The sequence below is a fragment of the Saccopteryx bilineata genome, chromosome 5 (genome assembly GCF_036850765.1).
Source record: "Saccopteryx bilineata isolate mSacBil1 chromosome 5, mSacBil1_pri_phased_curated, whole genome shotgun sequence".
NCBI lineage: Eukaryota > Metazoa > Chordata > Mammalia > Chiroptera > Emballonuridae > Saccopteryx > Saccopteryx bilineata.
In genome coordinates, this window is record NC_089494.1 from 153,235,579 (window position 1) to 153,263,280 (window position 27,702).

Sequence of the window (27,702 nt, forward strand, 5' to 3'; positions counted from 1 at the left end):
TTAGATTGCTGGCATTTCAAGCTCTTGGAATTTTATGCTCATTTGCCCTTGTAGTGAGAATTTTATTATTTGCTGCTGAAAAATCAACGCTAAAATGTAAAATCCAGAGTCTAATGTGTGGATGCCCTAAGTAAAGATAATCAGCCAGGCAGAAAATACAAAATAGCAACATTTTAATTTTGAAAATGTAAACTAGATTTTGCTAATTTCAAACCTGTTGCTAAAAAGAGTCAATTTCCTTCTCCTCCTCTACATTTCAAAAAAATAAATAAACTAATCAATCAAATCTTTCTACGTTGGTCAAATTAGCAAGTCAGCACTGTGCGTAAAAAGCAAACTATGATAAAGCCAAAGAGAGAAGTTGTTTATTTTTTATGTACTACTGAGAACGGTGTCGTCCTGTGGCAGTTCTCGTAGACCGTGTTGGTTTAACAAGCGTCCAACCCTTTTGTCTTGTTGTTTTTTGTCTTTCCTGCTCCCTGTCCCCTTGTTTCCCACAGGCTGTGCGTTTGTCACATTTTCTACAAGGGCAATGGCACAGAATGCAATCAAAGCCATGCATCAGTCTCAGACCATGGAGGTACTGTATCATCTGCCCTTTCTTTGTTTTTCTTTGTGCAAATGATGGGGAATGGTAACGCAATTCTCTCCTGTGTGGATTGTTCACATGACAATCACAGATTTAAACTTTCACCATCTCTTTTCATTCATTCATATTCATTCTCTCTTCTCTCTTCCTTCCTTTCTCTTTCTCTCTCTGAATTTTTTCCCTAACGACTTCAAATGGACTTAGGGAAGCCTTCCCCTCTTCTCCATTATTTTTGAGCCTTTTACTGCAGTGGCGCAGGGCCTGCCATATAACGCCGTGATGCAGTTTAAGCCAGTAGTGTTCTGTACCGAAAGGACCACATCTGCTCCTCAGCCCAGGGTTGGTACAGACTCAACATGAACGACCCCCACTCCAAATTGCAGTTTGCCCTGCACTAACTCAACAGGGTTCTTTTTAATTTTTTTAATGTGAAATCAAGTTATCTTTAATCAAACAGGCTTGTGTTTTTACATTAGGAATGTTGGAGAAAGTTACTAGTTCTCCCACTTTATTTATCCAGTGAAAATGCTCATGGATGAGAATCCCCTGAAAGATTAGATTTGTCTGCTAACTAAAAAATGAACAATAGCCCAGAAACATAAAGGCTCAAATGTATTCTCCTAATGCAAGATAATAGCTGTAGGGGAAGATAAATACCCTGGTGTGGGCATTCACCCACCAATGCAGATAGATGGCTCTATACTTTTATTCTGTGATTTGGTTCATGGCCTTTCAGAATTTTGCACAAAAGCATTCCAAGAATGATATGCTGTTACTTATTCTGTATTGTCTGATAGAATCATTTGGGAGTGCATGTGCTGCTGTATTATGTACACTGTATCTTTGTGTAGGGGTGATCTTTTCCACAGGTGGCCTTGTGGTGTTATCTGAAGTTATGTTTTTCATCTTTTGGGGGAAAAAATATTTTCAATTTTATTTAATCTGCAAAAAATGTCTTTATTGATTGTTTGAGCTTTTTGCCTCCATTTTTGGGGGTTTTTATTTTTTTGTTTGTTTGTTTTGTTTGTTTTTTGCAATGCTGCCTCTCCCAAAGCATGCTGGGAGCTAAGTGCTCATTATGTGTCATGTTTTGTGGGCAACTTTTTTCAGTGAGCCAAAAGGTGGGTGGGAAGGGGGGAATGAGTGTGCATGGCATTGTCATTAAGTGTTTACTGTACTTTTCTGAGTTTTGATATCAGCATTGCAAAAGCCTATTGTCTTTTTTGAACTTCATTTTGACTTCCTAACATATCCTATTGATATTCCTAACATATCTTATATAATCACTGTGTTTTCCTTTCAGTGCAATGCATTTTTAAGACACTCCCACCCCCCTACCTGAAGGCAAGCTCAGGTGAAAATCGGCCACAATAGGAGATAATTGGCAGATTTGAAATCTGTAGGAAGCCAGCCTTGTGCAACATGCAGTTACCTGTGTGACAGCTTTGTGCCCCTTTCTCTTCACCTAGGCTGCTCCACTATCGTGGACCAGTCAGAGTTCCAGCTTCATTTCAGTTCGGAGATTAAAATGGAAGTGCTATTAGGAAAAAGAATGTCTTTACCTGTACTTATTATCTTCCATGTATATGTTTCATTCTTAATTATTTTTATTTCCTGTAATTTTAGTGATTTGTACCTAAATTTGTCTCACCTTAGATAATTTTTTTTTAGATAATTTTTTAGTGTAAATTTATTCAGCTCTGTTAAAACAGTGCCACCTCAGCCCCTTCCCTGAGAGCCTCCTGAGTGCAGACACAGAGCTGCTGGCACAAGGGTCTGGGTCCCCTGCGTTGCTACAGAGGGGAGCTCAGGAAGGGTAGCACTGGGTGTGAACCCAGCCCAAGGAATAACGGCTCCCATGATGAAAAAAATTATGCTATCGAGAATGCAGTGTACTAATTCTTAAGAAGTCCTTGACACTTTGTTACTGTCTGTTCTAAAAATCAAAGTTGGTGCACTTGTGTGACGTCGGGACATCGTGCTTAAAGAACGGGTCCTCAGACACTTAAATGCCTTGTTTAATTAAAAATATTGACATTGAAATGGAAAATTGTACATTATGCAGTTACATTGTAGTTGTACAACTGAAGTTTCTTTCCTTTTTTTAATGAATTACATTATTTTTAGGACTCTGACTCACATCTTTAAGCAAGATGTATATTATCTAAGAGACTTGAATTCAGAAGAATGTGAACATCAAAGTTTAAAAGAACACATTTTTAAAATAATTAATTTTTAATGTTGTACCTTCTGTTTTTCTACTTTCCTCCAAACTATCCCTATCCCGTTTTTCCGTTTCACAGTTTCAAGTAAATTTTAAGCTATAATCATTGGCCTGATTTTCTGCTTTTATATATCTTTTGGTATTTAAGGAAGAAAAAATAAACAGTAAATGCACTGTTAGGAGGAGATGCTATAATTTGTTATCCTACAAATTTGATACAGCAATAATAACCCTTTTCCATGCAAAACCCTTTCTCTATATAATTTTCATCTTCAGAGCATTTTGCCCTCTTTAAGGAATGAAGTGCTGAAAAATGGAGCAGATGAAGAAAAATGAAGCATAGTTTTTTATAAATGGTGGAAACACTACCCTTGTGCAGTTTATGACACTTAACATTCTGTACTGTGACTGTGGCTACCAGAGCTGAAGACTGATACGCTGGAAGTTGAACCATCAAAGAGCCACCTCATTTTTCGCACATTTTTTGGTAACAGCAGACACGTAGCCTCACGTATTCATAGCTACCTCCCCAATAACCACCCAAGGCGATAAGAGAAAAAAAATGTAAGCTTGTTTTCTAGAAGAAAGAAAAATGTCCCTAAGGCAAGAGAAAGAAAAAGTTCATTTAAATAGGAATATAACATTTCTGAGAGGAGTGAGAGAGGTCTATTATCATGCTGAGTTTCAATAAAAGTTTTCCTTAATCAGTAGGGTAGAATTACTTATTTTTACCTCAGCAAGATGTTAACCGCTTTAATTGTGATGAAGTGTGTAGGCAGGCTCTCCTACACAGGAGAGAAGAGTGGGGAGGGAGGAGAGCATGTCACCACATGCAGACATTTGGAAGGTGCTTCCGGAAGGAGGTCTTCTTCATGCCTTGAGGAGTTAGGCCCTTATTTTCCCTAACGATTTTATCTGTATCAAATATGAATTCATCCTCATGTGTAACCCTTGGCCATTTTTTACTCACTACCCCTACTCCTTGCCTTTTAAAGGAAATGAAAACTGAAAGAAGGACCTAGAAGGTGAGATTTGTTAGAAAAAGAAGCCACGTGGATTTCTCTTTCTTTTCATTGATGCAGTAGTTCCTTTAACTAGACTATAGTTCTAAACTTTTTGGTTCACAGTAGCTCTGGGCACTGTGGATAGTGTAGATGTGATACAAAAGGAAGAGAGAGCTTTCTGAAGACATGGGAACAATTACGTTGGTTAATTCCTGTGTTCTCTGAATATCTCCTTCCTTCATCTGCGTTCCTAAAACAGATCTGCTTCTCCTGATTATATTGCTGGATCAGTATGATCACCACATTTCCACAATTTACAGATACATAACTGAAAATTGGAAAGAGTGAAAAAACAAATGAATGAAAGACATTTTAATCCCTATCACAACTTTTCCCCCCTTCTTTGTCCCCTGCTTACACAAAACAGGTTTATCTTTCAGACAAGTGAACCGTGAAGCTTAGTTAAAGAACATTGGTAAGGTCTCTTCTCTCTCAGGAGGTCCTGAGAATGTTGAAGGAAGACCCACGAAGAAGGAAGGAGAGGCAGTTTACTAACAAGAGCAAGAAAGCAAATGGCTCCACTGACCACCAGATCCCCAAAGAAACCACTGACAGTATTTGGAATTTTCTGTTGATGGTACTATTCAGAGAAGAAGAAGGAATATCAATAACCATTTTAAAACCATTCCAGACCATTCCATATGCTCCAAGATAGTTCAGAAAGCTAGATCCACTGCTGAGTTTCATGAGAGGATTCGGCCAGGCTGTAACTCCCTCTTCACTTTCCGCTGTGTCTGACCACAGGGCTGCTCTTCACCAATCGTGGTGAAGTTCGCTGACACTCAGAAGGACAAAGAACAAAGACGCCTCCAACAGCAGCTCGCACAGCAGATGCAACAGCTCAACACTGCCACCTGGGGGAACCTGACGGGTCTGGGCGGACTCACCCCACAGTACCTGGCGGTAAGTGCAGAAGGCCAGTCATTGTGAGGTACCCAGAAAAGAGGGAACATACCCACAATAACTCTTACAACCTACTGTCCCGAGTGTGCTAATGAATTCATTTGGGGCACACTTTGAATCTCGGGAAATAGTTGAGGTCAGCATTGATACAAAATTTTTCCAAGTTAAATGGACTGGCATTTATCACATAACTAATTTAATTCTTGCCTGATGTAGGCTGAGCAAAGTTCCACAAGGCTAAATTTCTCACCCATATTTCAGAGACATTAAATCCTGCACTAGAAGGGGTGTGGCCTACTCAGTAGTTACTTAAGGACCCTGAGTCAGTGGCGGTCAGGAGAGCTCACTGCCCCTGAGGTCAGCCCATGCCAAGGCAGGACCGCAAATGAAATCCCTCTGGAACTTCCTTCAGTGACCCTGGGTCTTCCCAGGAGGAACTCTGTTGGCTAGGTCAAATATTCTTACTTTACTTGATACCAAAAAAATTAGATTCCATTTCAGGCCAAACAGACCCAGTTCTTTCAGTCATCCCTCACATTTCATTGATTCTCAACTTCCACCGGCGTGGTTTCCCTTTGAGACACCCGTTTTCCTCTGTTAGGCTTTCTTAAAACACAGTCACCAGCATTGAAGGAAATTCCCCTAGTGAGACCTGAACCGGCACAGAGCAGTGACCCCTGCTGTGGATCTAAAAGCTCTCACCACAGCCTGAGAGCAGCCTGTGTAGTAACGCGTCATATGCAACTCGGAAGGCAGCTAATACTCCTCAAAATGTTTATTTATCTTCACTTGAACCATGCTACTGTACTCCATTGTTTTGGAATTTAAATGCTAGACTCCATGTTTATTAATATAATTTCATGTGCGATTGGGCTTTTTCCTCAGCTTCTGTCAGGGTGTGTGTGTGTGTGTGTCCCCTAATTCTGTCATTTGATGTTTAATTGTGTGTGTGTGTGTGTGTGTGTGTGTGTCCTAATTCTGTCATTTGATGTTTAACTGCCCCTCTCAGAATTACATGATCCATTAGGCTTCCTTTGTCACAGAACCTGTATTGATCTGCAAAATAGTACTCTCAGTGGCCTTGACAAGTCAGACCACCCTGTTTGCATGGGTGAGAAAAGGGAAACTCAACAAGATTACATCACTTGACCCAAGATCATGCTGCTGGTGGCCCAGCGGGATGCACTCCTCTGTGTTTTCTTGTCTTGCTGTGTTGCCTCTCAGAAGATAGACATGGCTTCTATTCCTTCTTTTCCTCCCTTTCCCAGTGCCTAGTCCTGCATATAATAGTTACTCAATGTGTGTTTATTAATAAATAAGGAGCATGCTTCTCCTGTCTTCCTCTGTGTCCTTACTAAAACCATTGACCAAATTTACTGCCACTGTCACACCATTTCTCCATCTGATCCACGAGACACAATGAGAGATTTTGCCAGATGTCTTGATAAAATTTATATGTGTTCTGCCATGTCTTCTTCCTGGTCCATCAGACTAGAAATTTTATGAAAAAAAATGAGTTTTGCTTAATGGCGTATACAAGAATTTTTATCAGAGATTGAAGTCAAGCTCACTTTTGCATAGTTTCTCACAATCCAGCTTCCCGCTCCATAATTTTCAAAAACCAAGACACAAAATAAGGGTTTTTTCTATCAAAGTGGGTAATCCCTGGCTTCTCCCTCTTCCTCTGTGTGTGTGTGGGGGGGGGGCTCTCTGTCTCGCTCTGTCTGTCCTCATATCTAAGTAATATATAGGCATGAGCAAAAGTACGTTAAATTACCAGCCATCATTACCTAAAAGATAAATCATAAGTACGAATACAGAAAAAAAATATATAAAGAAGAAAACTGCCTGACCTGTGGTGGCGCAGTGGATAAAGTATAGATCTGGAATGCTGAGGTCACCGGTTTGAGACCCTGGGCTTGCCAGGTCAAGACATACAGAAAGCAACTATTACAAGTTCATGCTTCCTGCTCTCCCCCCTTCTCTCTCTCTCTCCCTCCTCTCTCTAAAAATCAATAAATAAAATCTTTAAAAAAGACAAATATACAAATAAACACTAAAATAATAAATAATAGTGCAGGAATAAACTATGTTTTGTCTACTCACAACTTTAAACCTACTTTTGCCCTGCCTGTGTTCCAACAAGCTGAGAGAGATGAATGAACATTAGAGACAGAGACATCTTTGTGGTAACTGTTAATGTTAATCCCCATACCATCATTGTCACTAAGTCTTTGGTTTAATTAGCCATTGATACCCCATCCTGCCCAGTGTTTCAAGTCAATTGATAGATTCCTATTTTTGAGTCGTATTTATCCTGGAGATTTTTCTTACTGACCTGAAGAGCGTTACACTCACCCAGACTGAAGGTCCTGTACGTTATGTTTTGCAGAGCTCCAAATATACATTCTGAAAGCTCTTTTTTAAATAGTGAACTCATCTTTTCCTTCAAAGCACATAATTTTTCAATAATAAATTTGGTGTGAAAAATCTTTTGCTGTGAATCTATGCTTTTTGGTATTCCTGTACATTTGAGTAAAGGAGGTAACTATATGCTTGGTCCATATACAAACTGTGTCTGTATTGATCAACCTTAACTGAAAGAGAATATCTATAAATCTAATCAAACACTTAGTATAGCACCTAAGCATTAACCTATAATTCAAGTTAATTGGGCAAATAAAGAAGCATTTTAGGACAGTAACCTCATGCCTTTACCAAATGTGTTTTTGAAAGCTCTAGGGAGAAATGCAAGCACATTTTCACAGATACGGTAATTTTTAAATATACTGACATTCATAATGCATAGTACAGCATCATACCAGGTGCTTCTTAAGTTTTGACAAGTAGTATATTTCTCTTTGCCAGGAAAACCGTCTTAAAATGCATGCCCACTATCTTAGTCATGTAGTCATAGCTGTTAATAGAGATGTATATGTCTGTAGCTATCATGATAATTTCTCTCTTGACCCAAGAGTCAGTGAATTCATGTGCTTCTAATAAAGGATGAAGGAAACTAAGTGTGCAGGGAGCGAAAGAGACGGAGGTGGACCTTGATTGGAAGAGATGAGTTACAGTGACTACTAGACTGCAGGGAGATAGCACTAGTCGTGCCATGTTGCTTTCAATCGGTTTAACACCTGGTTGTTAAAAAGAGTAAATTGATTGTTTTAAGGGATTGAGTAAATTGATTAATTGTTTTAAGGTATTGAGTTTCTCCAGCGTCTGTGTTTCTTAATAGAGATTACATGTTGTTATGGATTTATAGCCCCAACTCTGTTCATTAAGAGACAGCAGCAACCAGCTGTATGTGTCCTCAGTTTAATTCAGAAGTTCCTTTACCCTCGTCTGCACGCTGTGTTGATGGTATACTTTTCCCTTCCTTTGCAGCTTCTGCAGCAGGCCACCTCCTCCAGCAACCTGGGTGCATTCAGTGGCATTCAGCAAATGGCTGGTAAGTCATCAACTGTGCCTTTCCTTTTGCCTGTGCTGTTGCCTGAATTTGAGGGAGTTCAGTGGGCAAGGAAAAGCAGCAGGGGAACAGAAACAAAGGACAGTCACATGTCCTGTCCTATTCCTGTGGTGGTGCAGGTGTTAGAATAGCTATCGCAAAGTCGTTCTCCTGCCTCTGGCATTTTGTGTTATAACATGAGGGGGCTGCATCATAGACTCATTTTCTTATTTTTAAAAACTAGATTGGTTACTGGGGAATTTCCAGCCAGATTCTTATATTCAGGGAAGCCAAAATGATTAACATCCTTCTGAAATTTTAATAATAGGCAGTCAGTAAAAATGGTGTAGCCTCCATAATGAAAGCCAAGATTGCAGGCCTATCTTTGCTATGGTTCACAGTCCCATAATATCCACAATTAACAGGGCGCCTTTTTTACTTGAGTTCCCGGTTGACAGAATTGGGCATCAGACGCTTTTATGCGAAAGTATAATCTTTGTTCATAAGAAAATCAAAGTGTGGCTAGATTTGAAAGCCAAGCTCCTGAAGGGTTTCTCTTTCTAATGAGCTGTGTCAGTAGTCACTGAGGTGCAGTGATTAGTGAAAGGTCACTCCTACTGTGTCACCTTCCAGGCTGAGATCCTAACTTACCACGGGGCCAGGGAAGGCAGCTTGTGCAATAAATCAGAGCCCAGGTGCCATTAACCTGTCGCAAGGAGCAGTGAAAAAGCTTTTTCCATGCTGCTTTTTAAAGAGGTGGGGAGTGAGGGCCAGAACAGAGATTTGGCACATAAAATTAGGCAGTTTGTTTTACTCAAGGATACCCTGAGACAATGTGCAGAATAAAAGCCAAATTTCTTTATGTCACTTTGGAAACTCCTTTTTTTCTTTCCAAAATACATATCCTTGCTTTTTGCCTCGTTTCACTTGGAATGATCTGGAAAGACTTCCGGTGAGCATACATAAGTGTCTCCTCATGTGTGTGCTGTGACCATCAGCCCAGCTGTTGTTCTCATGGGCTGATGGTAACTTGTCGGACGGGACATACTGGCCGACAGTAAAACACTGCAGCGTTATATTCACTGAGCTTTAAACCTAGTGGCACTGCCAGCTTGTTCTGTTGTAATTACAGTTTTTGGATTATTAGGGAAAAAATATGTTCAAATGATAAGTAGTAAAATCACTCATCAGTATCTTTCTGAATACAGTTCGGGAAGCTGGCCTCCCAGCTAAGAATCCTAGTGAATGGTTAATTTATTTTTAGTTCTGTGAAGGGAATTGGAGTGACATTAAGTAAAATATTCAGGAAGTTTTCTGTTTTAAAAAGAGAAAACCTCCAGATTGCAAGCTCTAAAATAAATGCTAAGATTTGTCATATTTTCAGCTGATGCATGATTTGTTTTTCTTCTAATAGCATGGACACACCAAGGTCCAAAATTAGGGCCTTTGCTTTGAGGCAGCCTCAGGCTCTCCCACTCCCACAGCTGAATTATGGAGAGAAGGCCACGAGGTCTTCAGGCTACTGCCAAGCACACCTTCCTGGGTGGACAGAAAGCCTTGTCATTTTTTATTAGACTGTGGGCATCTCTGCCTCACCAGTCACAGGTCAGGATGCTGGCCTTCATACGCTTTGCGTGCTCATTTACAAACTGAGAGTATCTGGGAATCACAGACCGTAGAAGGTGCACAGGGCAGGTGGATAATTCAAGGCACTCTATAAGGGGGCTGGGCTTTCCAAAATGCCCCTTTCTTGAACCTTAAATATATTAAATCAGTACCCTGTTCTATGCAGTCTGGGAAATCAACTGCTGAACAGTCCATATGGCCATTGCCTTGAATATTTAGAGTATTAAGGATATAGATGTCACAGCTCTGTCTGCAGTGATTTTTCTACAAAGGGTCCCCTTCATTCATAAGCATAATTAAAACCTCATCTTCCTAAAGGTTTGAAACACCATGATTTAAGGTATAGTTTTTTCAATAAGGTTAAATTAAATGGCTTCCTGCTCTTTTGTCTTTGCTGGTCATCCCACCCATGATGAGAAAGTGAACTGGAGGGGCCTCTTTCTCCTGCCCCTGAAGTCCTTCCTTACCATCCGTCCCCACCTCTCTACCACTCTGGTGCTCCCAAAGCTGATGGCTGGGGCTGAATTCAACCCTCACTCCTCTAAGAGGTGCTCATGACTACTTTTGAATGATGAATGAATAAATTTAACCAATCAACTCAAATTTTCTATGTTTTAGATACATTCCCAGTGATGCTTAAGTTAAATTCCTGGTTTCTTAATTAAGAAATTTGGAGTTAGTCTTACATCTCAGCCAAAAAACATTATATAAGCTAAGGACAGTATGTTCACAGATAGGTTGTCGAGGATTTGAAATTAGTTGTACCATGTGATGCGTGGTACAGAGCGCATGGTCCATAACACATCCAGTAGGAAGGGTGTGAAGGAACACAGAGGACAGGGATCCCTAACTGCACCTAGGGTTGAGATGCTGGTCGAGGACTGAGGCTGTGGCACAGGGCAGGGAGGCAGCTGCATGGTCCAGCTGCTGTTTCTGTGTCCACAGTGCTGTCTTATAAACTCCACACGTAAAGTTCAGATACTCCAGTGTGGAGCACTCGTCAAAGAGGGTGGAATATCATCTCGGAAACCAGTACTATTTTGTTGTGAACAACTCTCACAACATAATGATCTATCCTACAGGAGAGTCAAGTTCATCACCAGAGTCTAAATGTCTCATCTGAATGAGTAAAACACTTGTTGTTGGAGAAGAAAATAAAATAAATATGAAAAAAAAGAAATAGAAAAAAATTTTAGATTCCAAGTTACTAAGTAGTTGTATCAGTAAAATTGAATAAAACATCAACTATATTTTTTTGTCAAACTAAAAGTAACTTTACATGTGACTTTATATAAGGATATCTTTATTTAATCTGGATTTTAAAAGCAGAAAATAGATTGGGATCAAATCTTAATAAATCTGGTGTTTTGTTTTTTTTAAGATTTATTGATTTTAGAGAGAGAAGAGAGAAAAGGGGGAGGCGGGGAAGAGCAGGAAGCATCAACTCGTAGTAGTTGCTTCTCATACGTGCCTTGACCAGGCAAGCCCAGGGTTTCAAACTGGCGACCTCAGCATTTGAGGTTGACACTTTATCCACTGTGCCACCACACAAGTCAGGAGGGATCAAATATTAACAAGATGAATGCTTTTATGTTTATTTTTTGTACATCTTTGAAGTTGATTGATTTTCCCTCTTAAAACTTCTAATAAAAAAAAACTTGTTTATTTTTTTATTCAACTGTGGTATTTGTTGCATAAATTTCTGAAATCTCAGAAACTTGGGCCTGAGTTTTGGCTCAGAGTATGGATTTTTCCTAAAGAAGGAAAATGAATAAAGGAAAGGTGACTTTTCAGTCATGAATTTCTTTATAACAACTATTATCTCAAAAGAGGATCATGTTAGAAAAACAGGGTGTTTTTAATAGAACTCCTTGAAATAACCATGTCATTCATCCTCACAGCAGCACACCAAAACCACCTCTTTGTTACTACATTACAGTTGGAGAAACTGAAAAGGTTATATAAGCTCTGTGAGATCACAGCACCAGGAAGGGGCATCATATGGACTAGGGATACAGAATTTCTAAATATCAAACAACTACATGAAGTAGGAACCTTTAGTATCCCATTTTACAGGTGGGGCAACTGAGGCTTCAGAGGTTAATTAAGAAACTTGCCCAAAGTTACTAAGCTAGTAAGTGGCTGATCCAAATTCCACATCCACTTCAACTCGATCCTGAAACCTGGGCTCTCTGTTGCCCTCAAGCTTGGGAAGCTGCATTCAAGTCTCAGCAAATTCAGGTATGTTTGCATCTATACAGGCTGCAGTGACTCCCGTACACAAAGGGTTTAGCAGGCTAAATAACAAACAAGGCCAGGATAAATAATGCAATGAGAGCCCCCGATCTGCTCAAAAAGAAGCAATTGAGGGACAGGGAAGTGCCTTCTTTCATTCTGAACAACATTTCAAGTGCACAAGAGTGTTTTGCTTTTTGTTAGGGGAATGCATTTTAGGGTGAGGGATTGTATATGATGCAGGGGCCAAAGAAGAGTATCTTTTGATAAAGATAAACAAGAGAAAACTTGTACTTTACTTCTGATAGTTAATTTGCTAGTAACTCCCTTTCAGAATACCTAGTCTGCGGTTTAAAAATAACAGTACAATTATAGAGTGCAAATATTTGCACCAAACAACATGGCAATGCTTTCATCAATTTGAGATCCATTCCCAGAGAAGACTCAGAATATCTGTGATAAGTGGAAAGAGGGAAGGCATTTAAAAAACTACACTAATGGCTGAGAACTTGGCATTGAAGACCCTCCAAGGTGTGAGGTATGCATCCTGGGCCCACAGGATCCCGCCTCTTCCCAAGGCCCAGCTCCCACCTCGCACCACAGACACTTCCTGTGAATGTGCTAATGGGCCTTATGAGAACGTTTTATAACCATCCATCTGTCACTTTCTAACAGACCTGATTGGCAAGCACTTGTAACAACTGACATCTGTTCTCGCTTATTGATATGCAGATTTATGGTAATTGCTATGAACAATAAGACACAAAATTACCTAAGGTGAACATTAAATTAAATTTTCATGCACTTCTCCTTATAAATAATTTTTTTTAAATCTTAAGTTGCAAGTAGGCATATTGCACGTGTTTTCTACATTGTTTCTTTGTTTTGAGAAGGACCTTCTCTCCACAAGCATTGAATGAAATGTGGACTGTATGTATTCCCAACGTTTTTTCCTGCCATCTTAATCGTGGTACAGTATTGGACTTCATAAAACTTACTTAAATATTTTGCATTTCTAGTCACCCAGATTATCACTCCTGTCTCTAGGGGTGCCCATCTCAGCAGAGTTCTTTGTCGGGTTCAACTTGGAATTTTTTTCTTCTTAGAAAAGAGCTGTGTGCCAAAGCAGACCCAGCCTTCCCAGCCTGCTGCCCGCTCCCCGTCTGGCGCCCTTTGCGGATGACCGTGTGAGAGCAGCGGAGAGGGCCGGGCCGGGCGGGCGGAGGCCCTGGAGGCGCCTGAGCAAGCAGACAATGCTCAGACACCCCCAAAAAAGAGAGACAGAAAAGAACCAGAAATGTGAATTAGAAGTGAGCAGCAGCAGAAACTTCCTATTAAATGGCCTTGTGGGCCCCAGTGTTGGCCCAGCACAGAGTTAAAGGAAGGAGAGACCTCATCCCAGTCGGGAGCAGGCTGTGACATCTGAAGAGACAGTGGCACTGTGCCGGAGGAGTCTGGTGCGGTTACAGAGCAGAGAGTGAACCTGTGGGTGTGTCTGCACAGCGCTTCCCAAGCTGCTCCCTGGTTTGGAGCAAAGGCCTTTTCTGGAAACAGCATGGTCCCCCAGCCCCTTTGCTAAGCTGGGATGTCCACACTGTGGACAAGGGCTCCCTGGTTGTGGGAGGCAGGAAGAGCCAAAACCTCAGTAACGAGGACACGTGCTGTTGGCAGGGCGGGTTCTGTTTATTCTGCTTTAGAGCAGAGAAGGCTGAAGCACAGGCGGGCACATCTGCTCAGGGTAAGGCAGGGTGGCGGGAGGTGAGGCGGAGCCCGGACCGCAGCTCGGGTGTCTGAGAATAGGGCCTACACTCATCTCTACCAGCCGTACTGCCTCCCGCAAATGGCAGTTGTCTCATTGTCACCAGCAGAGAGAGCTGTGCGTTCCAGGCCCCAGGAACACAGGACAAGGTGAAGATGAGCTGTCCCTGCATTGAGAAAAGCAGAAATGTGCGGTTCAGGGCTGAGAATGGGCCCCCCACCCAGAATAGGTGGCAAGAAAGCTGCCCTGTCCACCTCCAGAGTACCAAGCGCTTCTGTCTGGGAATGAAAGGGAGGGGGCCCAGTGAACCCTGCCAGGGTCAGCCCACAGGGACCCTGAGAGGACTGGAAGGATGGGCACAGTCCTGCACCGTGATGCTCACTGCCCGCCTCAGTGCTTCAGTACCCAGGGCTGTCTGTTCTGACTCAGCCCTGTCAAACTAGAGCCTAGTGAGAAAGCTGAGTCTGGGCGGTTCAGACACTGATGAAGTAGGATTATTCTCCAGGTCCTGGTTTCTGCCTGCTGCAATATTCAGCAACTTCTTTGGGGACAGGGACTGTCTTGTTTTCTGTTTAATTCTCAGTGTGGTACCCAGGGTCTGGCCCATTGTGGCCACTCAGTAACAGGTGGACAGATATACAGTGTGTCCGTAAAGTCACAGTGCACTTTTGACAGGTCACAGGAAAGCAACAAAAGACGATAGAAATGTGAAATCTGCACCAAATAAAAGGAAAACCCTCCCAGTTTCATACCTATTCAGTGCAGTTCAATGTGGGCTCACGCACAGATTTTTTAGGGCTCCTTAGGTAGCTATCACATCTCGACTGGGATGGCCGTGGGCTGCTCTGCTGTATACACGGTGTTACGTCATCATCTGCACATGCGCACATGCTGCCACATCTTCCTACAGAAACTGGGAGGGTTTTCCTTTTATTTGGTGCAGATTTCACATTTCTATCGTCTTCTGTTGCTTTCCTGTGACCGGTCAAAAGTGCACCGTGACTTTACGGACACAGGTAGCACTCTCGGCTGGTTCTCTCCGTCTAACCCTTCCTCTCTTCCATTTCCCCCAAATTCCTCAGGTGCTAGGGATCACAGTGGCTTCTCCTTTCCAGTCATCATCTCTGCTTCCTTTGGCCCACATTTTGTTCCTTTCCGTGCAGTATGATTATTGAACAGAGTACCCCCTTACCCCTAGTGTGGTACCACGGAAACTCCCTCTGCCTGGCCTTTTTAGTTAAAGGCAGGGAAAGGCTGAGCAGGGTGACAGGCTCTCTCAGGTGGTGAAGGACGGTAAGGGAAGTGCAGAGGGGCACTGAGAGGGGAGGGGACACGCAGGACCTGGCCAGTGGTCCCCAGTGAGAGGGGTGTGGGGCGGAGAGCCTGGGTGGCGTGGGCCAGGCTTCAGGACCTGTAGTGAGTGTTGGAGGGGAGATGAGGAATGCCTGTGGTTCTCATAAACATTTCTAGAATGGATTAACTAATGGTTGAGGGAGACAATCAATGCTTGATGCATCATACATACTAAACAGCTAGCAAATCATGGAGAAAACAAAAACTTAGTTGGGTCTATGGACAGTACTTCTTAGAGCAGTGTATGAAAATTTCCTACTCTTGGTTTGTCCATTCATCCTGCATGGATTCATCCATCACCTACTTGATGAATAAGACAACATCTTTGTCCTCAAGGAACTTTTATCTAGTTATAAAGGTAAGAAATACACAAAAATAGTTTCACAGTGGGATATGATGGATGAAGGACACCAGAGGTAGAGGGAGGCGACATAGGAAGTGCACGCGACGTAGCCCCTCCGTCTTCTGAGGGTGGAGTGAGGTGTGGCTGGAGCGCTGCTCCGGACTCGGGAGGCCGGCCTGCCTTCGGCTCTGACCCAAGTAAGTGGGCCGTGCTCCTTCCAGCTGTGGAACTCTGCTGTTTGGGCACCACGGCTCCTTCCTGGGGTGGTCAGAGGAGCTGTCCCTGACCTGGGCCTTGAAGAGTGGCTCTGTATATCATTAATCACCGCCAGATGTGCTCTGTGGGTTTTCATTTCAGTGCTAAACCCTCCTCTTGTCTGCGCAGCCAGCTGTGGGTAATGTAGTCTGGTCATCTGGTTTGTATCATTAAAACATTAGAGGGAACATTCGTCACTAGAGGGCCAAGAGGGGACATATGGGTCAGCGCACATGTTCCTCACCCCTGGCGGCATAGCTTGAAGCCCACACTCACATCACACTCAAGTGTAAAGTGCACACAAACAGCTTGCAGGAGTCAGGCCCTCACCGGGTCCAGGTGGGTCTGCACGGAAGCCAGGCAGCTACTGATTTTCCCCATTTCCGCTTCCCCGAGTAAACCTGAAAAATAAGACCCGTGTCTTCTTGACTCCTGCATTCTCACAGATGCAACCCTGAAGAGCTTGTTCACCATTGCCAGTGCTTGAGAAAGTAGGTTAAACTCACAGGAGTCCACAGATGCGTGTGCCCTGCTTCTGAGAATCCCCAGGAACTAAATGGGCTTTGAAAAACTGGTGTTTGGCTTTCGCCCTAAGCCAGTAGCGCGGAGGTCTCCTGGAAGAAGATAGAGTATCATTTTGAACAAAATGAGAAACCACTTTGCAGCAAAGACATCAGGAATTCTTTTCTGAGTAGAAATAAATCCTGATGGAAGGAATCATAGAGAAACAGGGTGTGTGAGCCTGGTAGTGTGCAGTGAATCACAGAGAAAGACTGACTATTCAGAGAGCTTTTGAGTTGAGCAGTTGCAGTAGAGCAGAGAACAGATACTAAAAGTTCTTGTGGCATAGACACCAGGCCTCAAATGCCACATCAGGCCTGGCCACCTCCAGCTAACAGGTCATCTCTCCTGCCCCCGTGGAGCTAAGCTGGTTTCATTTGTCTCTGCTGTTTTTTCCTCAGTTTTCACTACCCACAGATTCACTGTAGTTAAAAGTAGCCGCTCGTTAAAATACCCATACCTTTAAAATGCAAATACAGGTATACTACAAGTAAAAATATAAGCCACTGCCATTTTTGTTTGTTCATTCTTTTAGTCATCTAATATTTTTGGAGTTCTTACTACAGATACATGTTAGAGTTCACACTTAAGTCTTGAGAAAGAAGTTCAGTGACAATAGTAACAGTGCTCACTAACATTTATTGTGTTACCAGTCACTGTGCTAAGTAATTTGCATTCATCATCTTATTTAGTCTGCACTACAACCCTTGGAGGTAAGATACAGTTACAGTTACCACTCACTAAACAAGAAACAGAGAGGTTAGGTAATTTCCCCAGAGTCACACAGCAGGTAAAGTGGCAGAGCCTGGAAGCCTATCAGTTCAACTTCAGAGCAAGAGCTTTTCACCAATAAACTGTCATTTCTTCTCTAATACCTTCTGCATGCAGCTATCAAGTTTAGAGACTGAGAGGTTACCCTTAAACCCTTCTTCCCTCTGTCCAACCCCAACCTCACCATTAACCGCTCTGTGGCAGAAGGCCCTACTGGCCAGTCCACACAGAGCAATCTCGACTTGGCTTTGATGATCTCCAGCTCGGAGCTGACGCAGCTGGGAAGGATATCCTCGGTTAGTACAGGCAGCACCACAGGGAGATGACTGCATCTCAAGGGTACTTACTGCCCAGGGCCTCTGCTGTCATCATCTGCCTGGCAACATGAGCCTGTGGCTAAAGATGCCCTTCTGTTTCTTTCACAGGCATGAATGCTTTACAGTTACAGAATCTGGCCACGCTGGCGGCGGCCGCGGCCGCGGCGCAGACCTCCGCCACCACCACCAATGCAAACCCTTTGTCCACCACAAGCAGCGCCCTAGGAGCCCTCACCAGCCCTGGTAAGAGGTGACCCAGGTCTGCACGCACTCAGGTGCCAAGTGCAGGGTAGATGTGTCCAGACAGAGCCAGGGAACTTGCCTGGGCATCGGGGTTAACTTGCTTCTTTAAAGAACCAAACGTTCTATGTGTGAATGTTTTATTTCCCAATGGAAAAATGTTTTCTCTGAGAAAACCCACCATGCTACTGATTCTCACACATTCATTTTGCTTCAAAAATATGTTGTCCATTGGATCCTTATTAAATCTTCGCCATTAGTTGATCTCTTTGTCATGTTTTTTCTTCCTTTTTTTCTTTCTTTTTAGAAATTTAAGAATTCTGTTAAATCTCAAAATCCCTAATCATTCCAGTATTATATTTTATACCAGCACTGTCCTTCATGTTTGATTTTAAAATCCACAGTCTACTCTAGAGGGACTATCTTTGTTGCTTAAGGTCATGTTCTGGGTTACGTCCTTTTAAAGTCTTTTTCCTCAGAAATTTTGTTGCCTTATTCAAAAGCAGATGCCATGTTTCTTTCATACAAGCCAGACATAATGTGGTTGCCTGGATACCATGATTTGTTTGTTAAGAAATGTTTCTCTGGCTTCTCTTCCTCTCTGAATTTTCTAGACCTTGATAAATGATCTCACCTCCTCCTCTGGTGCGTGGAGGAGTCAGCCTGGACCATCTCCAAGCTCTCTCTAAATTTGAAAAACTCGTGACCCTCTATCGGCTATGCCTAGAAGATTAGCTAAGTGTTGAAAAAAAACTTTTATGTAATAGTGTGGGCTTTTCTTCCAGAAAAAATAGAAAATGAAAGCCACAGCCTACTGCAGACCAGCTTTCTCGAGGCTTTTTACTTCAGGAGCAGTAAAGCCCACTGGCAGGTTCAAAGGCACTAGCTCTTGGTTTGTTTATCAAAGATTCTGTATCTAATACGTTTCCGTCTAAGTACAGTTGGGAGCGAGAAATCTAGAAGATATTTAGAAGATCCTTGATGTGCTGTAATATGGTAACAGCCCACAGAGGCATTGACTTCATTCTCTAGCCTGTATTCAAAACCGTCCCATTACTCTATGTGGGCCTCATTTCACGTTGTAACAAATGGTAGTCCTGAGAAACAACACTCATTGTTTTTTCAACAAATTAAGTTATAGCTCTAATGCAAGAAGTAATACATTTATTATTTAAACATACTGACCCTTTTTTAAAAATAATTTTGACACCATAAATTTCCCCTTATAAAAATAATAGTGACTTTGTTAAAAACTAACTTCTCTGATATATCTATTTTATAAATCGGATTAAAAAGTATTTTCTCAAAGAATTTTTCTCTTGCCTGTGAAGACTTATGAAATTATTACATTAAAACATTACATATTTTTTTGTATATATCTTTAGTCAGAAACTGATATTTTTAACTATTTTTATTTGGAGAAAACAAACTAAGTCACTCAAAATCTGAACAATTTTTGTTTATGTAAAAACAAAAAGGATTTGCTCTTTTTTTTAAAGAGAAAGCAATATTAACTTTATTTTGTCTAAAGTAACTTTTGATAATTTTTCCAACCTTTTCCTTTACCATGTCTCCCTTTTTAGTAAAAATAACCAGCAGAGGCCCTGGCTGGTTGGCTCAGTGGTAGAACGTCAACCTGGTGTGTGGATGTCCCAGGTTCAATTCCCAGTCGGGGCACACAGGAGAAGCGCCCATCTGCTTCTCCACCCCTCCCCCCCTCCTTTCTCTCTCTCTCTCTCTCTTCCCCTCCCGCAGCCAAAGCTCCATTGGAGCAAAGTTGGCGCACTGAGGATGGCTCTGTGGCCTCCAGTTCAGGCGCTAGAATGGCTCTGATTGCAACAGAGCTACACCCCAGATAGGCAGAGCATCGCCCTCTAGTGGGCTTGTTGGGTGGCTACCAGTTGAGCCCATGTGGAAGTCTGTCTCTCTGCTTGCCTGCTTCTCACTTAAGAAAAATACAAAAAAAAAAAAAAAAACCACCCACAAATAACCAGTAGAAACTGATCAAATCATTGGTAACAAGGTAGAAAGAGGAAAACTTTTTCTTATGAAAAACTCTCTTCCTTATATAGCAAGTAGCCATGTAGCCCATAGAGTGGATCATCAGTCCTTAGATTTAACTTTGACAATATTTAATGTTTAGTTACACTAAAATTATTCTGCTATTCTGACAGTTAGGTTAAGGGTATGTGGCATGTTGTTTACTTTTGAGGATTCATTTGACTTTATTAAAATATATTCTTCTGTTGTGAAAGTTGTGCTGGAATGTGCCTTGGTTCCAGGGAATCAAAATTAATATTTGAACATTTCATTCTTCTTTAAAAGAGGACTTGTCAGTTGAAGAAGCCAAGTGCAGAAGCAGATGTAAGCTGACCAGTGTGGTAGTGGGGTTGATAGACAGTGCTTCTCAAGTGCCATGCTGGCTCAGTGTTGGGCGCAGCCCTAGGAGCTGGGGACACAGCCGTGAACAGAAGGGACAGTCTGTTCCCTTTTGTTCTGACCGCATTCCAGTCCTTCAGGGTGACTCAGACAAGAAGCAAACATGTGTATACCCTGTACATGATGGACAAGTCTTGTGAAGAGACAACAGGCATTAGGTGGAGAGAGGAAAGGGGGTTGAAAGAGGCTTTCTCTCTCTGAAAAGGTGACATTGAAGCAGATACCTTAATAAAGGGGAGGAAGCCATGTTTATATCTAGGGAAGGGGCATTCAGACATAAAACAGAGCCAGTGTAAAGGCTGTGAGGCAGGACAGAGCTCGGCATGATCACAAACTAGCAAGGAAGCCGTGGTGCTGAGCAGGATGAGAGGTGAAGGGGGGGAGGCGAGAAGTGGGAGGTGAGGTCTGCTTCCATGTGTCCACCTCCATTCCTTCCTGGTGGTCAGGAGCATGAATATGTCATAACCTTCTTAAAATATTCTTAGATGGCCAAAGTATTTAAGGAACTTTAATTTGACCGTTTTCAGTTTCTTCCTGAGACCTTAATGAAAGGGACAGTGTGTCCTGAGATGTGTCCCCTTCCTTCCTGCTCTCCTTAGAACTAGCAAGGTGTCGTTCCTTTTGCTCTTAAAGCTGCCTCTGCTCTTCCGTACATTCCGCTAACTGACATATCAGAGTGGTTTTTCTCATCTCTATTGAGGAATGCTTTGCATAATAGCTGAAAGTATTTCATTAGAATCCTGAAGTGTAGCAGCAGAAACGATTTAAATCTACATTTCAATTATTTTACATAAGTGTAACTAAAAACTCTGGCGTTTAAGTAAAAGTAAATTATTTGTCTAATTTTCATCAGGGACTCTTTCAAAGTCACAGAAAGCGTGGTGAGTAGAATTCATGACTCTCCACTTCATCAGAGCAATTTCCTGGCAGGAGTGGGGGGAGCAGTTGCCAAGGCCAATGCCTTTGCTTACTTTCTTAAATAATAAAATGCTGAGCTTACTATTGTTCCGTTAACAACGCAGTGAAACTGTGAAATGCACCACTCCTGCACAGGCCTTGGTTTTACCCTATTTTTAAAGATGTCTCTTATGCTTCAGACAAATCTATCTAGAAAGGAAAGGGACAATTCAATCCCCTAAACTATTAATTCTTTTAATAATTGTAAATTTATCATTTCAATTTTGCATACCCGGGAACAGTCTCCCTACAGAATTATTATAAATGAGTTTAAACCGTCTATGCTTTAAAACATGAAAGATTAAGCTTTAATTTTTGTTTAAAAAAATCCCCTTAGGCAATAAATAGGTTCCTTTGTCTCGTGGCCTTGAAATAAAAATTAAAATGGTCTAAATTGCCCATGGTTAGAATAATGTTTTATGCAATTATCAGATGGTAGTAAAATTAGAAATTAAATCATGAAAGAATAAAAACCAGGTAAATGCATATTATGCCTTTTATAAGTTTCTCCTGGGTCTTTTGAAGCCTAATTCAATTGTGTTTCTCGTCTTTTATTTTGATATAATTTTTCCTTTGTTTATTTCTATCTCCTGTTTAATTAATTAATTCTGGGGTCATTTCTTCTTACTCAATTTTGAACCTGTTTTGAGGAATGTATCTCTGGATTGGTATAAAGTGGCAAATTGTCCCTAAGATATACAGCTGGGTCTTAAAGAAAGGTAATATTTATCTTCTATCCCACTTGTAAATATGTTGTTTTGCTTGAAAATTTCGAGAGTTTAGAAGAGAGCATTGTTATTACCACGTATGAACATTTGTTTGGCATTTTCTATTAAATACAATATTGCGTTTCTATACCACATTATTCTACTGACCTTCTATTTCCTTTAAAAAAAAAAAGATATTTTAAAATTCTCCAAACGCTTCTTTAAGTGTACTCAGTCAAGTGCATACTTCAGGATAACAATTTCTTTAATAGCATAAAGTATTTTAAAACGCTAAGGAAACATTTTTCCATTCCCACCAGTGACTTTTCAAATAGTTTTCACTTGAAATTCTAGGCAGTATTTTTCCTCATCTTCCAGATGTTCCCTGCCTCCTTGAAGGCTGTGACAGACACAACAAAGTCCCAAGGAAATGGTGCATCTTCCTTGTGGACTGTTTGAGGGTGACAGAGGCGGGAGATGTTGTCATGTGACTCAGGGCCCTCCTGTAGTTCTCACAGAAGGACCAGGGAGTGGTCACCTTCAGGTTCTCACACCTGTGTCACCAGGGCAACCATGGAGAAAAGCAGCTGGCCAAATGGCTGGATAAACAGTAGGACCCAAGACGTCCTCAAACCTTTCAGTGTTCCAGAGGCTTCCGTCCCTCCTTCACTGTGCCGATGTGAGTCTTTCAAGAGCTCGCATCATGTGAAGATGTGCAGTGCCACAGGCTGCTATAACCCATGTTTTCGAGCCTTCTACTTTGTGTAGGGCAAGTACATAATACATTTCTAACAAACACTGAACTAATTCTAAACCTGAGTCAAATGCAGGCTCCTTCATAAGCAGCTGTATTAGGAGCCCCTTGAGGGCAGACATGGAGAGGCTGCAGCGTGGATGGAGCAGGACGGCGCTCTACCCTTCCCTGCTTCCGAAGTGTGCTCTTCAGCCTTCTGCTAGAACACTTCCCACATCTCCCTGTTGTCTGCGTGTATTCCTTGTCTCTCACCCTCTACACAGTAAGTTCTTTCTAGCAGGAACAGTTTTTCTTGTATTCACTCTTGCATTTGAAACAATAACTCAAACACCCAGACACTCACATGTTAATTCAGTTAACAACAATAGCAAAGTGAAGATATTCTAAGGCAAATGTTTAAAAGCCCTTTATTCATTCTAGTCCAGGGCACATCTCTGAGAAGAAACCCTAGTCTGTCATGGTGAACTTTGACAGGGTCATTGACCCACCTGACAACCCCTGACTTGGTTCTGAGTAATCTGAAAATAGCCACACATCACAGTTGAATATTCAGGTCTGATGGGTTTCTGAAGAATGAATCAATAGTAATTGACATTAGAGCAAAGTCTTTAGAACAATGTTTGCACTTTTGTGAACATTGGTGTTCAAATGTTCCTATATTATGATATGGATAAGGAAGAGACTCATATCAAATAAAGGCATGTTTATTTTCAAAAGTATTATCTACTTGTGTGTGAACTTTTGAAAGCAAATCCCCAAAAAGCACTCTCTTAATCATGTGATCTTCACTAATGCCACAAGGTCCTTAGCGCACCTACTCTGGTGACAATAAAGCAACACATTTAACTTTTGTCAACATAAGACATGTCCAAACCTGTAAGAATTTTTATGAGTTTATTTGAGCCAAACTGTCAACAATTGCCAGGAAGCAGTCTCAACGGATTGAGAAAGTGCTCCAGAAAGTGGGGGTTTCGCCACTTAGCTTATACATCACAATCGGAAAGGGAGACGTACAGGTGGCATGCAATCCACTGGTGATAGGTTAGGGAGACCAGAGAAAGCAAAGGGGCAATCTTTAGGATTGGGTTAAAAGTAAAACATAAAAGGGTAGTTAGTTAGCAGATAATAATGAACAGGATAACAATAACAATGAGGGGATTTCTGTTTTCCACTCTGATGGGCTGGCTGTGCTCTGAGGAGGCTGAAAGAGATTTATTTCTCTTACAGTTCAAAGGTATGTTAGCAGGTACGTTACTGTAGGTGAAAAAAAAAAGACAGGCTTGATTAAGGTAAGCATTGCCCTTTGTTAGAGAAAAATACTGCCCAGGACAGGACTCCCCACCATGAACTGCTTTATTTTCATTTCAGACCGTCCTGTGTGGTTACTTGAGGTCTCTGAGTCTACAAGGCCCCAGGCAGGCCTCCCAAGCTTACAGGTCAGCATGTGGCCCCGTTTAGTCTGTACTTTTCAGGGGTATTTGTTACTTATACTTTAGCATTTTATTAATTCAGGGGCCAGTTATTCTTAACCTCCCATTTTTCTTCTTATGCCTGTCTTGTTTCATTGCTTGTAATCAAGGAAAAGAAGTAAATCTCAAAAGTTTTCTCCCTCACTAGCTAGATGGTTAAGTGTTTCAGTCAGGCAGTCAAGTCAGTTGTTAAAATTAGCTATTTATTTGTGGGGCCGAATCAGTCAAACAGCTTTACTCCATTACTGACATTCCATTCTTTGCTCATTTCTGAAAGTTCCAACATTTTGTGGTGTTGTTTTTTTTTAGACAGTTTCTACATGTTACCTTGGTCTTGACATTACAAGGCTTACATTATTTTCATCAGTGTTAATGGTGGTTTGACACTATGTAAAATGTTCCATAAATAAAATGTCACTGTCGTAACTATAACTTCCTAATACATTTTTCAATCATTCAACAATTTTTATTGAGCATCTGCTATGTACCTGGGACTCTTCTGAGACATTTGAAATACATCAGTGGACAAAGCTGACAAAAATCTCTGTCCTAGTGCATATAGATTATATTCCAGCATTAGCTTTTTTACTAAATTCCCACTGTTGTAAAATGATTTGGTTAGCCTTTAAGCATAAACCATAACTTCTACACTCTTTGAAAAAACTTCATAACCAATACTTTTTGTGTACTTTGTGTTAAAATGTTGTGAATCAGACCACTGTGCGAAGAGGAGGGGCCCTTCTTTCTCTACTTTCTTTCTCTTCTGTGAACTGTGCCATTTTTCTACACATTTAATGCAACAAGGAGTTCTGAGAGCAGTATTAGCCAGGAGGGTAGATTCGGTAAAGTCACAAAACCAGAAAAAGAGAGAGGTGTGCTTGGCACTCTGCTCTGAGGCTTCTCAAGAGAAACGTTTTGTGAAAATCAAATATTTCAAATCTTAGACATTTAAAACATATTTTTGAAAAAAAGAATGGCAGTGGTCTGCCTTTCTAGTAAATAGTTTTTGATTTGGGATTGATCACTGTGCTTTTAGGTTTACAAAATGTATATGCAAATGCCTCACAACCAGAGGAGTTTTAATGGCCTCTTTATAAGGGCTGGGCATTTTGATATGGAATTACCTTTAAATTTCACTCATTGTCATGAAAATGAGAAATTTCCTAGTCCAAACAGAAAGCAGATGGTCCTCTGATTCCTCCTGGTGTCCTGATCCTCCAGAGGCCCTCCCCTCCTGCTATCAGAACAGCTTTGCACAGTGGATGGGAAGCCCCGCCATCGGTGAGATGCCCCTGACCTAGAGTCTCTTAGTTGTTCTGAACTCATTTAAAGCTTAATGAAGCTGCCCCACTGAGGGAGAGAGAGATTTATTGGTTCATCACCTGAATGCAGAGCCCACACAGACTTAGACAAGCCGTTGCCACCACCTGTACTGCGTGTTGTCCCACATCCTGTGGGCGGACAGATCCCTGTCATGCATTCAGAGGGCTGTCACTCAGTGCTTTGTTCTTTGTGTGGGTGCACTTTTTCGTGTTTTTAGATATTAGCTCTCACTCTTCGTGTGTGTGCATTTAGTGGCTCTGGAATCTGCGCTGTGCCGAGTATCCATGGTTCATTGTGAATGTCGCCCTGCAGCCTCCTGCATCGTGTGGCATAGCCGCACCAGACGCCCTTGTGATGTGCACACGAGCTCAGAGGTGTGTTTTCTGTACAACACAACCACTCAGTGTTCTCTCTCACTAAATTATCTACATGGCTGTCTGATCTCACCATTTATCACTGCTCGCACTGCTACAAAGCATGTGTTTATTACTTAAGTGCATTTTAGATGAGAAAAGCAACAAAACTTTATTCTAGTCACAGCTCCCCAGAGGTTCATGAACCAAGGTCCATGTAGGAAGACTTGAAAGAAATCAGATAAAAATGTTTCATTCATGTGTGGTGTAATGTTTCATGGATTGCTCTACACTCGAGGCAGTGGCCACATACAGAAAATAAGCAAAAGGGATGAACTGGGACAGTCCAGTCGAGAACAGAGAGTCAGATAAGGTGCAAAGTATCAGTGACAGGAGATACTCCATCTTCAGGAAATGAGGGACATTTTTAGTATAAGGGCTGACATTGGAGCCAAAATTTTAAGAAGAGGTAGGATTTTGAAAGACAGAAGTGGAAAGTAAGATATAGCAAATGTGTCAAAGGTGAAAAAAAATGCAGAAGAATTTAGTTAGCAAATTGAAATTTATCTCATTTTTCACAAGGATGAGATATGTGAGAAGTAACAGCCCTGGGAGACTCTGAAAGCCATGGCCAAGGAGCCGAGCTCTCCTGGAGCAGCTAAAGGCTGTTGCAAGACTTTGAGGACAAGAATGTCAGTGTTGGTTCTTGAATACCAAATGGATATGGGGGAGGAGAAGGGGAAGAAGACAGAGTGTGTTTAGTTTGAAGGACCAGTGGCAGGGTTTTCATTAGCAAAGAGAAGAGAGTCCGAAGGAAAGTTTGTCATAGAAGCCGATTTGATTTTATGCATGTTGAGGGAGATGCCCATTGTGAAGATATCCAACAAACAGTGAGGTATTTGACCATCAAGTTTACCACAGAGACTGGAGCTGAAATAGTGGGTTGAGAACAAACTGCAGAGGCAAGGTCGGCTGAGCTCATCTGGGGGCTGGGTGAGATCGTTAAGCTAGAATCATCCAACAAAGCAGAGAAGGGGGGGTGGACAGTCTGGCTGGTGACTCTGTTTGCGGGACAGCAAGGAAGCTGGTAGAAGGGAGCTTCCAAGGTTGCGCCATGTCAGAGAAAAGCAAGAGAAGTTGGAGCGGGAATGTGCTAAAGGTGAGAGCAGGAAGGGTTCAGTGGCCCCCCATCCAAGATTCACTTCCTGCTTCAGTTACCCACAGTCAACCTTGGTCAGAAAATAGTAAATGAAAAATTCTAGAAATAAGAAGTTTAAATTGCACACCATTTTGAGTAGGGTGATAGCGTTTTGCACTGTGCCCCTCCACCCTGCCGGGGATCTGAGCCCTGCCTCTGCCCGGGGCCCCACACTGAAGGTGCCCCACAGCTTCAGGCACTAGCAGCCCTCTCAGTTACTAGATCAACTCCTCCGGTATCACAGTGCTTGAGTTCACCTTTATTTTTCTTAACAGCCCCAGGGCGCAGGAATAGTGCCACTGGCAATTTGGATATGCCAAAAACAAACTAGTAAAGTGGTTTACCCTATGTACAGTAAAACATATACCATATATGCAGATACAGTCTATCCACTGTTTCAGGCATCCGCTGGGAGCCTGGGGAAGTATCGCCCACAGATAAGAGGGATGACTGTAATTAGAATTGAGCACTCAGGTGGTCTGTTCATCCTGAGAAGGGGCCAGTTCACTACAAAGGTGGAGTCAACGTCACAGTTCTGTATGCAATGAGACAAAGGAGATGTGAGACCGGAGGCAATAATGATTTATTTATATATGGCATTTTCATGAAATGTAGCGATTTTTTTTTAAGTCTATAAAAGGAGGGCCAATAGGAAGAGAAAGTTTAAGATGGACAAAACTTAAAGCCAGCACAAAGGAGAAAAGGAAGAGGCCAACAGAGATGAAAATTGCTGGACTGAAGTCAGAAGGAGGTTGGTTAGAGGGATGGAGCCAGCCTCCTGTGGAGCAGCGCCCATGAGCTCCTGGCCATC

At 41.9% G+C, this 27,702-nt stretch overlaps 1 protein-coding gene across 16 annotated transcripts in view; it reads left to right on the forward strand.

Annotated features, from left to right (window-relative positions):
- Positions 1-27,702, forward strand: part of CELF2 (CUGBP Elav-like family member 2) — a 707,230-nt gene that overhangs the window by 646,654 nt on the left and 32,874 nt on the right. For all 16 annotated transcript variants that reach the window (XM_066278852.1, XM_066278847.1, XM_066278845.1 and 13 more), the window contains 4 exons: positions 501-580; positions 4,622-4,780; positions 8,171-8,234; positions 17,560-17,694. In XM_066278852.1, coding sequence (XP_066134949.1) covers positions 501-580; positions 4,622-4,780; positions 8,171-8,234; positions 17,560-17,694 — 438 coding nt within the window. The remainder of the gene's footprint in view (positions 1-500; positions 581-4,621; positions 4,781-8,170; positions 8,235-17,559; positions 17,695-27,702) is intronic.